Source organism: Cyprinodon tularosa, unplaced genomic scaffold (genome assembly GCF_016077235.1).
Source record: "Cyprinodon tularosa strain WSP-4 unplaced genomic scaffold, ASM1607723v1 ctg307, whole genome shotgun sequence".
Classification (NCBI taxonomy): Eukaryota; Metazoa; Chordata; class Actinopteri; order Cyprinodontiformes; family Cyprinodontidae; genus Cyprinodon; species Cyprinodon tularosa.
The window spans coordinates 1,358,496-1,370,386 of NW_024039016.1; the positions used below are offsets into that span (position 1 = coordinate 1,358,496).

General features: G+C 35.1%; 1 protein-coding gene across 1 annotated transcript in view; it reads right to left on the reverse strand.

Annotated features, from left to right (window-relative positions):
* Positions 1 to 11,608, reverse strand: part of rad50 (RAD50 homolog, double strand break repair protein) — a 54,532-nt gene extending 42,924 nt beyond the window's left edge. The window contains exons 1-14 of the mRNA XM_038292079.1: positions 11,499 to 11,608; positions 9,817 to 9,950; positions 9,607 to 9,690; positions 8,097 to 8,248; positions 7,818 to 8,003; positions 7,466 to 7,670; positions 7,226 to 7,354; positions 3,287 to 3,452; positions 2,627 to 2,685; positions 2,291 to 2,425; positions 1,880 to 2,086; positions 875 to 1,057; positions 566 to 723; positions 303 to 478 (exon numbers count right to left, since the gene is read on the reverse strand). Of these exons, the coding sequence (XP_038148007.1) occupies positions 303 to 478; positions 566 to 723; positions 875 to 1,057; positions 1,880 to 2,086; positions 2,291 to 2,425; positions 2,627 to 2,685; positions 3,287 to 3,452; positions 7,226 to 7,354; positions 7,466 to 7,670; positions 7,818 to 8,003; positions 8,097 to 8,248; positions 9,607 to 9,690; positions 9,817 to 9,945 (1,969 nt within the window). The 5' untranslated portion in view covers positions 9,946 to 9,950; positions 11,499 to 11,608. The remainder of the gene's footprint in view (positions 1 to 302; positions 479 to 565; positions 724 to 874; positions 1,058 to 1,879; positions 2,087 to 2,290; positions 2,426 to 2,626; positions 2,686 to 3,286; positions 3,453 to 7,225; positions 7,355 to 7,465; positions 7,671 to 7,817; positions 8,004 to 8,096; positions 8,249 to 9,606; positions 9,691 to 9,816; positions 9,951 to 11,498) is intronic.
* Positions 11,609 to 11,891: the final 283 nt, after the last annotated feature.

Here is an 11,891-nt window from a genome sequence, read left to right on the forward strand (position 1 = left end):
ATGGTGCAGGGGCAAGTACCTGTAAAATTGGACCAGTTGCGATATCCCTTATCGTATTTTGCATATTGCATAAAAAAAAAAAAAAAACAAGAAAAAAAATCTTGTTGTTAATAAAAACAAACACTGCATATTGAACCAATTCTTTTTGGAAAATATGTAGCGGAAACAATTTCTTACTCGTCTCAAAAAGTCAACAATAAGTCCAAATTTCTGGATCTGTCTACTTCTGCTTCTGTCTAGTGGAAGTTTATCTTGCTCCATTTCAGTAGCAAGACAAATTGCTGCACACAAAACTTTCTTACCTCTTTGTTTGGATATCTTCTCCAGATCTTCCTGCAGCTTTCCCAAATCCTGCTCCAGATCTTGACTGCCACAAACACTGAAGAACTTCTCTTCATCGCTGGTTAATTGTTGCTCCTTCTTGCGCAACTCTGAAGTAATATGACTTTTGTTCTGCTCACTTGATGCCAAGTCCTTGCTATAATTCATTGAAACATTAAGACATATATGTTATAAAGCTATTTAGATTAATCATGTGTTTTCTTTTTAAATAAACCTTACTCACTTAAGTTTAGCAAGTCTGTTCCTGGTGTTATTGATTTCCTTAGACTTGGAATAGATCCAATCTTCCAGCTCTCGCTTGTTGGGAAAATGGCCCAAGAGGGACACCAGTTCGTCACCGTGACGAGACTTTATTTTGCGTACCTGCTCCTCCTTCTCTATCTGGAAAAAGTCAGAAGGACGGAATAGAAGACACAAAAGGACAGAGGTCAGGAACAGCATTTAAAAGAGAGACTAAAAGAAAAAGAGTGAAAATAGAGGCTCAAAAAGAATTAGATTATAAACAATATAATAAAAAGCAATAAATTCATACTTTATCTTTCTTCAGCATGTCCATCTGCGTGCGAGCAGTTGTGTGCGCATTGAGCGTCTGCATATCATCATCAAGCTGCCTCTGCACTCGGTTAAGCTCTGTTTTCTCTTTGTGAAGTTCCTCAATCTCAGTCCGCAGCTCTTCAACGTTGGAACTCTGAACGGCACGTTGCAGATCCCCTTCCTGAAGACAAAACCCAACACAGAGCGTTGCAATTTTAAAATGAATATGACAAAAACTATTAGTTTGTTATAAACAAATTAAAGATGCATAAAATTGTGAAAAAATCTTAAAATATTTGCCGATTTTATCATTATGTTTGGATCTATATATCAATTGCAGATTCAAAAATCATTAATTAAATATACTCCCCAACAAACTATAAAAGTATGTTCTTTTTCAAAAAAAAAAAAAAAAGTGGTTTATTAAACACACATTACTATTACAGGACTGAAGAAAATATGGAGTTTCTGATACCTTTTTCAAAAATACAATGAAATGTTAACTATTTGATAAGGCGTATGCAGCCTTGAGCCATTTGTTGGGGCTCAAGGTGAATAAGAACAATATGATTCAGTCAAAAAGTTTAATTCAGATTTTATGTTTAATTCTAAAGTGAATATTTCATTATAAAGTTGGTTCAGTACAAATGTTGATGACATAAACCGAACAAAGGAATGATATTTTAACCATTACAAGGAAAGTGTAATACAGGAAAGTAAACTTATTTCCCCCATAACATGTTATTTATAGTAAACCATTGACCTAACTAATGCTATTAGGTTATAACAATATTTTATTATATTTTAAAGATCTAAGAATTTGGGAGATCTATGAATTATTTTACCAAATCATGTAAGTCTTCTTATTTTTATCTTATTATTCAATTTAAAGTCCTTTGTAATAATTACAAGATTATTAATCTTTTTACACGAACAAGACAGTAAAATTGGGATAACTCAAGATGTGTGCCATAAACGTGTTAAAGAGTGTACAATAACTTACAGCTTTGGCCAATTCATTTTCCAGCTCTTGCAGCCGACTAGAGGACCCTTCAAGCTTCTGCAGATCTGCCCTGACATTCCTTAGTTCCTGTTGCTTTTTTCCTTGCATATCCCTCTTCAACTCGACTGTTCTCTCAAGGCCCGTCTTCTTATCCCTCAGTTCATCGATAGATTGCTGCTTCTGTTGCTCCTTTCCCTGCAAATCAGCCTACAACACCATGAAGAGCAAAAAGCAATTTGACAAGGTTCTTGAAAGTATATATGTAGTGAAATTCCTTTATTCAATTCATTATAGAAATTAGGCAAAGTTGATAATTATTTACCGTTTTATCTGAAAAACAAATCAGGAAACACAACAGCTATTGGTCCAGGAAGTTAACCTGGAGTCTGTTAGTTTCTAAGTAATTCTTACTAGAATCTGCCTGAGTGTTTCTTTCTCCTGCTCCAGTCTCTGTGTGATGTGACGATGAAAGCTTTCAAGCTGCAGGGAAGTGAAGGGTGGCCGGTCATAACCCTCCATCTCCAGATGGGATGACAGAGAGCGCACCTGAGAGATAGAAAGGATAAGAGGTAAACAACGGTAACTTATATTTTTCTTGTAATCTTTAATTACAGCAAAAAAAAAATATTCTCAGAAGTTCTTGAGCTTCATTTAGTAACTTTTTTAACTCTCTCTAATAGAGAAATCATCTACTGTATGTATCCTCAGTAAGTCAGTGTAAGTATGTTTCTCCATCCTTCCTCTCACCAGAGTATCGCGGCTCCTGATGTTCTGGGTATGGCGATCGGCTTCCTGCTGAAGACGACCTGAGTAGAAAATAAGATTGTCTCATCTTTAATTGCAAACGTTGTACACAGATACACTTAAGGGAACAACATTTAAAGGATGCATTTCTAAAGGAAATAATTGCCGAAATGTAAAGCAGACTAATTATGGTTGATGAAGAAAAAAGAATGAAGTGTTCTTTGTTCTTAAATTTCTACAGTGCCTTGAAGAAGCATTTACAACCACTCATCTCTCCAGCTTTTTTAGGGTACATTAAACTTAATGGGAAGCGACAGCTAATAAAAATGCTTAAGTATTACGTCTCATTTTGCCCAGACACAGCTTTTTAACAATCCTAACAAATAAATACTTACCAGTAACTGTGGGAATGAAGTGGATTAACCATTAAAAGCCCATGCAAACAATTTAAACTAAGGGTCTTTTAGCTGCAAGGCAGCACTGCCAATAGCTGTTGCTGTGCAGCCAAAGCAAATCACTTTAACATCTCATTATATTGAAACAAATGAGTCTATCAACCTAATATAAGGCTTAATAGATCAAGCTGATTTATTTGTGACAAAAGTGATCGATACTTCCTATAATCATTTTACATCAAGCTGTTTTAATCTACATTCTAATTACCTTGTTCAACTAAGAGATCCGACTTTACTCTATTGAGTCTCTGACATTCCCGACCAGCTCGCTCCAGCTCTTTCTGACAGTCTGTGAGCCGGCGCTCCTTCTCCCTCACTGTCCTCTGGTGGTTCTGGTAGATCTCCTGCAGTTCTTCATCTGAACCCTGAAACACCTGCAGTACAAGTGGTTTGTTTGTTAAGAGCTTAAGTAAAGCTAAGCAAAATGGTTATATCAAAGCTCCCATGAATAAAATGTACCAATTGAAAAATAACCAAAGAACTCAGGGCTGTGATGCCATTTTAGGCGGTCACAACACAACAAAAGCATAGTGCTAAAGGTTTAAAATGTTTTTAAACATATGTGCAAATGTTAACACTGGAACCAGCATAATATATTTTGCTTTTAAAACTAAAACACTAAATAATATCAATTAGCTATAAATTAAACATGCAGAAAAGAAAAGAGCAATTTACTTATCATATGCATAAATGAAAGAGAGCTAAACAACTTGCAATTTTTTAATGTTTTCCTTTTTTCTTTTTCAAAGTAAGATCTTTTTTTAATCTACTCCAAGGAACAAATATGAGATCTTTCTTTTTAACAAGCCAAGTGTAATTCAAAAAAGTTCCCACTTCTTTTTTTATGTTGTGCACCTACTTACTATGGTATTAAAATAAAAGCCAACTTTTTGGCTAAGAAAACAAGCAAAAAATTGTTTGTGTTGTTCCTCATGTTGGTCCTTTAACTTTGCCTACAAAACTACCATCCTAGAAAAGCGAGGAATTTCCCACACCAATACTGATATTGGAAACTCCTCTGATATCAGCCAAATGTTTAAAAATAAGAAAACACTCTACCGATACAAAAAAAGAGTTTTAATTAAAGGTTGGATTCAATAAGTAGCTAACACCTTCTCAGACAAAAGCAATAGGATTTTATGTTATACAAAAAAAAAATCTAAATCACTGAGACAGGTGGAAAAAAGTTTTTTTCATTACATTAGCAGAATAGTTTTACTATTTTTCTCTGTATTGCTCACTTATGTTTATCAAGACTTGCTGCTTCTATAATCATAATAAATGTTTAATTTAATCAATCCATTCAAGCTGATAATGAATAAAGTATTGATAATGAAATAATTTTTGACATGATAGTCATCTTATTCCATTTAATATAAACATCCTTTCATAAGATCATACGTTTTTACAAAATAAAAATAAAATAAAGAAACTAACTTGAGGTGGCAAAATATTTTACAACAGACCAGTACTCATAAAGAGTGCAGGAAATATGGATAACTACTGGTTTGCAAAAAGAAAACCACCTTCCATAATCTAAATGTTTATAACTATTATATATATTTATAATTCAGAATATGTTTTATAATCTGAAGTTTTTCAACATCAGTCAGCGAAGTTATTATCTCTAATAGTTCCCTTAACTCCAGAGGAAAGGTATCATATCCTGCTTGGATTGTTAGAAAGTAAAGTACTGGAAGGTTTTCCAAGACCGTAAAAGTGGGTTTAGCTGATTTTGACAGTTTAACATAACTTCTAAATAAAACAGTATAACAGGTATAACAGATATTGAACGCTTTTTAGGGGATATTAGCAGAGAGCTGCTTCAGAAGTGATTGCTGTTTTGATCAGCCGAATCCCATCTACATTTTTATCTTTTTTCCATCAACTCCCTACCTATATTTACAAATGTCTTGTTTGATTTTAGACTACTTAGTTGATGTTTTGGCTCCTGTTGAGGCCTGGGGAGCTGTCCTGTTGCCAGTTGTCTTTCCAGCTACTTATAATCTAAGCATAAGATTCTAAATCGCTTTCTTCCCAGCTATCAGTTGTTGGCTCAGCAGCTGCTGCTTAGCTGCACATTTAAGCCTGATATTTGTTTCCTTGCATCACTTGCCTTAGTTTTTTTACCTATTGCTTTATTTTGACTAGAAGTTATGTTAAGTACCTTTACCTAGGGCATAGTCTATCATTATTTGTTGTGGCAGTAACCCAGCTGTAACCTCCTACTAGTGATAGCTAAGCCATATCAGCAATACGATTGGTTGCAGTTAGTCATTTAACAGATGAATGATTGTCAGTTCAATCTTTTCTTTTTATTAGCTTTAAGTGTTTCCCAGACGATGATTGCATGTAAGAAAACCGCAAGGCTTTATTATTGGTCAGCAGTGTAAAAATTGCCACATTAAAACAGAGGAAAGAAATTTTCATTACATCAGAAGAAGTGAAGATAAGCAAACGTTGCCACTAAGCAGCATGAGTTGAAGAGTGCTGCTGGCCATTATAGAGGAAACACAAGACATGTAACATGGCCTGGATTTTCTCTGATCACTTTATTATAAGCAAAGACATTTATTAATGTTTCTATAAACTGGTTGTAATAGGCACTATGCACAACTCCACTACTTCCTGGACTTACTCTTTCGTTTCCTGTCTTTCATTACTGGGTGAACTGATTAGAATAGAATTCAACTTTGTTGCCATTATCCTGTGAAAAGTTTAAAGCAACAAAATGTAGTTTGAATCTATCCAGAATAAAATGAAAAATGAAAAAATATTTATCTATCCAGGTGAGTCTGGCCACGGTGACTGAAATCAGGCACACCTGTATTAATCAGTTCATCCAGTACAAAAAGATAGGAAAGAAAGTTTATTTCTCAATACGTGTACTTGTGCGTTCTTGTGTGCTTGTGCAACATCATCAGCCTCAGCCCTAGCACTGTTCCAATTCACAAGAACACAAGACTGAGAATGGACAGAATGTTGTTCTCTCCCCTCTCTCTTTACCAAGTATGCATCTGAGCAGACTTGTGGTTCTCTTGATTGACAGCTGTCCCAGCATGCACTGCGGTAGCAGCAGCTTCAACATTAGCGCTCGCAGAGCTCAGATTATTAAGTTAAATTTTCACTTTTCTGTAGCTGTTCTATAAAAGTGCGCTTTAAGATCATTTGAGGCGAGAACATTATAAATATAAGCGTCACTATATGATCCATTTACTGATTTAGTTTGGGATTTAAAAACAAGTTCGATGTTGAAAGGACCACAGCAACCAGCGGACCTCAGAGGCTCACCGCAGCCAGGGCTAACCTTAGCCCATCTGCAGAAGCCCTCTCTCGGTAGAGCCGTGTATGAAGTACCGTTTGCTCTGTTGGAGTTTTTTCTGTTTTATTTGGCAAAAAAAATATTTGATTTGTGTTTTTCTGTCTGTTTATTACCGTTCCTCCACTTAATGAAAAAAGGAAGAATTTATTATTATCTAGAGATTATTTATAACAGGAGTTGACATGTAGCTCCAGACTAGCTAGGAATATGGTGACGTCACTAGTGCGCTTCTTTTTCAATTGACCCATATTTTTTCTGCGTGCTCATGTTCTCCTCCAGTCCATACTTTCCTGTGTTCTTGTCAAAAACATAATCGGCAAGAACATGAGTCCATGCTTGCGTTCTTGTGGATTGAGAAACGGCAAAAAGCTGCCTTAAGTTTTGGAAGTGATGGAGTTGTGCATAGAGCCAATTTACTTTTTTTATTGATGTAAATTCTAGAGACATCAAAGGGTCACATTATTGCAAAAATATTTCTATCATTTGACATGCAAATTTTTTCCAATTCAGAGACCATAAATGAAGACCAAATAATAATTTAAGACTGATATAATTAAATATAATTTACTTCTATGGAAAACAACTTTTTACATTAGTCCAACCTTTATGCATCTTTACCAATAAAGTTCATCTTTGCGTCGCACCTTTTTAAGTACAAATCATCCTAAACAATCACAAAAAAACCTTTAACACTGTTCTCCACTATATTATCAACATTCCAAATTTCCAAAATCACTACTTCTGCTCCTTTCTTGTAGGAACAATCTATAAAGGTGAACCTAACATTTCCTTTTTACATACGTTACATGGTAAGATCATCTTTACCTGCTCCATGGTTTCCTCCAGCTCCTTGTTGTCCTCCTCCATTTGTTTCTTCCTGCTGTCCAAAGCCTTTATGTCATTGTCTAACTTCATCACCTTCCCCAGTTTCTGGTCAATTTCTATCATTCGATTCTGACATTAAATATGAACATTGAGCATCAGAGTAAAATACTGAACAAACTTTAAAACCAACAATTAATTTACTATAAACCAGCTTTATAATAAAAATAGCATTTCACACACCTCAAGGGGATCAATCTGGCTCTCTATCTGCTGGACACTGTCTTTGGAGGCCATCAGCTGAGCTTCTTTGGTGGCCACGGTCTCCCTGATCTGCTGAGCCTTCTCCTTGTTCTGCTTCAGGTAGCGTAACTCCACTTGGCATTCTTTGACGGTCTGATTTTGTTTGAGGCGCAGCTGTCGCATTGTCTCTAGAGCTTTAATATATCTAACAGTAGAACATACATGATTTAAAGTGTGCTGTCTGTTTAAAACAAATACTAATAAATAGCGTTACTTGTTTCAATGTAAATAATTATCTATCAAAATTGAATATTTGGACATTTATTAAACTAGAAACACTTGTTGGACTCACTTAGTTGCAGCAAAGATGGAGTCAAATTTCTCTTTAAGTGCTTTGCCCTCACTAAGTGGCCAGTTGGACTCTTCTTGATGACAAAAGATGACATGATTCAGCACGGGCTTGCATACTCCTAAAGCAGAAATCATCTCTCTGTCCAGCTCACCACACTTGGAGGGAAGACTTACTTTTTTACCATCTCTACAGATAATAAATCAAAAGAAAATCATTTTCAGTATCAAGGTTTTCCCACATTGGGCAAAAGAGTGCAGTATTTTTCTCAAAGTGTCTTACTTTATTCTAGTGATAACCTGCTCTAAGCTTTTGAAAGAGTAGTTCTTTGCTTTTTGAGTGCAGGACATGGAGCGCTGGATGGAGACTTTTTCTCCATTTACATCTGAGAATAAGAGTCGGATCTGAGCTCGAACGTCAGTCTCATGGGCATCCTGTAATGACATTAGATTACTTCAGGCATAAATAAAATATCACCCACCGGCAACATCCTTTAGCAAAGTCAGACAGACCAATCTCTCTCTAATTAAAATATTCTTTTTTATTTCAGAAATCATAAACCATTCTAGAAGAATTTTAAGAAGACTGCTAAAAAATATTGGTCTTGTGTGAATATTAAAAGTAGAATAGACTCTTTATACATTTTAGAGGAATAAAATCAATAATGCTACTTACACACCGAACAAGATTTGAGCAGCAGAAGGTGACAAGTTCCATGCGCAGTCTATGGTTAAAGCATAGCAAGGCGCATCAAAAGGTCCTGCAGTGCGTCTCAAGCAGCAGGAGAAGCGCCTCATGAGCATTTAAGGGTCTGAGGTGCGCAACACTCAGCACCAACTCAAGTATAAGCTGCTTCTGATGCTGGAAAATTGGAACTTTAGCTGCTCGACACACCACATCAACCAATCAGAGAAGTTGATCTGGGAGCTAGCTAGCTCTCCCTCCCTCTCTATATATAATGCAGGTGAAATAAGTATTGGACACACCACCATTTTTCTCAGTAAATATATTTCTAGAGGTGCTATTGACATAACACTTCCACCAGATGTCAGTAACAATATATGCAATCTACACATACAAAGAAATCAAAGCATAGATGTCCAGAAATAAAGTTTTGTCTATTAATATATCAATACTTATTTTACCCGCTGTATAAACGTGGTTAAACTCCATTAGGTTTACAATGTCAGAGGAAAAGGAGATTTTTTTTTCATGTAAAAAGAAAAGCAAGCGCTATAATCACTCCCATGAAATAGTTTATTAATGCCTAAATTGTCTTAAAATATCGAAACCTGTCTGCAAAATATGTTCGCTATTATTATTCCGGTGCTTGCAGTTTGCACTATAAACCTGAAAAATGCTAATATCTACTTCCAACCACCATGAACAGTAGTCTAATATCCCCAAGAGGCGGGCTGGTTTGGGGGAGCTACTGACGTTATTTGGGGATCTGCGTGGCTCCGACTGTGCAATAATATTTTAAGGCAGGATCGTAATCTTGAACTGACAATGTTTTGAGGTGTACTTTTTTTTTAATTACTTAAAATCATAGTAAAACTACTTTTTACCCACTTATTACAGCCAATACAGCAAAGCAACTCTCTGCCATTGAACACAAGAGCAGCACAAGCATCAGAGCAGCTTCGTAACTGCTCAAATCGGTGTGAAAATAGCACAAGAAGTAAATATTTAGATTTCATACAAGCACTGTATATAATAATTTGTGTACTTTCCAACTATATTTCTTAAAACTATGATTTGAGGTAGTTTGATGAGATATTCAGCAACACACCTTTGGATCATGAACAAAGGCTCCTCCTTTAGATCCAGGAGGAAGTTCCCCCGATGTTGCATACTTGAGGCATTCAATTATAGTCTAAAAACACAAAAATACAGGGATCACATTTTAAAAATGAGATTAAAAACAATTGGAAATAAACTAAAAGTATTTAGCAAACTTCTTTTATGCTTTCTACTTTGATTTATCTTCATGTTCTCCTACCGTTTTCCCTGCTCCATTGGGTCCCACCAGAACAGTCAAAGGTGTAAAGAAACTGATGACTTGCTTGTCCTTATCCTCAACCCCAAAGCTCCGCACCCCGAGGATGCTCATTTTGTCTATTTTGGACATTTTTTCTTTATCAGAGAGAGAGAAGGAAAAAGGCACTTTAGTTGTACAAAAAGGTATTATGAAAAAAATATTTGATCAAAGTCAATAATTCTATATAGTTTGTTAGCAGAGATGTCCCAGGCAAGTTCCCCCAACCCTCAGAAAGCTATTTCTTGGGTTGAATTAACTAATTATTTTCTTGGCAAAAAAAACTCGGACTAACAGGATCAAAGACAGCTTCTTCTTTAAGGCTGTCAAAGCCACTAGGGCTGAAACAATCAGATTTATCGTGATTAATCCATTATTGTAATAACTGTCAACTAATTTAGTAATCGATTAATCGTTAACTGGAGTGTAGAGACTCTAAAACATGTATTTAGCTGACAAAGCAACCCATATTTAGAGCAGTAATTGGACAATTGTTAAAAATATGTCAACATTTTGCATACAAGATTTAAAATATATATATTTTTGTCTTACAATATGCTCTATCCAGAACTCCTCAAGGGGAAAAGTTTTAGTTTCCCCTGGTTTAATTCTGTAAAAAGTCTTCTTTAAGGAATCTTTGGCTATTATTTATCGATTAATCCAAAAAAATAAAACATTCATTAATTGCTCCCCTAAAAGCCACCACTCCGTTTAGTCCCTATTTACTGCACTTTATGACTCCAGTTTTGGCCATTAATATCTTGTTATGCTGGGAAAGTAATGATGGCCAACACCAAATTAGCTTATGTTTATATGCTGCTGTTCATCAATAATGATAATAAATACAATTCTGATTCCAAACTAGAATCAAGGAATTGCATGACATCATTCTTGCAACAATGCACACAACACACACATTTTTTATATTTGTATTCTTCTTTAAAAAATGCACCACACTGTAGGATACTTCTTAATTTATTGACTAGATAAAAATTACTAATAAGTGTTTTTTATAACTAGTAAATAATATAACCAGGTTCTTAAGAATAGAATGGTTTAAATTGACAGAAAGGAGAATGTGGACCATGGTTCTCTGGGTGATTGCAATAAATAATTTATAATAAAACAATATATTTAAAAATGTCTACATATAATGTATAAAATACAAATTAAAATGCTTCATAAATCTTATTCTAATAATCATAAAAGAGCTACGGCAATTCAATTATACATTCTTTCAAATATTTTTTTTATTATTATCTCTACTCAATACCAGCTGGAGGTAAAACTTTATTGTAACCATACTGGATTATATGTTAGCTTTTTATTAGTTTAAGCACTTTAATTAGCACCATAAGACACACTTTTGGTAAATGTTTTTGTGGTCAGTGAACAACAATAGTTTCGCTTTTATGTTATTCAAAGCAATAAAAATGAGGCGGAAAAGCCAATAAAATTAGCGCACACTTTAGCATTACACGCTGAGAAGTAATTATCGACAAGCTAGAAATGTTTAGCTATAAAGTTAGCTAACGATGAAATGTTGCCCCATCGATTCGGCAGCTATTTTAATCCCTTCCGAAGTGCTCGACTGCCAGAAAGAGACCATGACAGTAATAGGACTCAAAGCAGCGCTACTTACTCACATTAAATAAAAGTGGACCTTCTTACAGAGGACAGTGGCAGCACTTTTGGCCAAATGTTGAACTGTAGTTTTTCGCGCTGTTAGGGAAAGTGACGTAACGTTAGCACCCCACTTCCGGTCTCGATTGACAACATAAGCGTTGAACCACCGTTCCTACAAAATTATACTTTAATTATTTATTATGTATTATATAATATAAAATTAAGAATAATCATGTTTACGTAAAGTAAACGTTCAGAAAGTGACAGTATTAAATAATTATATAAAATATTATAATCACAGAAAGGTTGAAAAGTTCTTCCACGCCATTGAGCCTAGTATAACACTTTATAATGTAACCTAAGGCTTTTTGCTTAAGTTTCAGCTTATGCCTCATTATCTCAGAACTAATAAA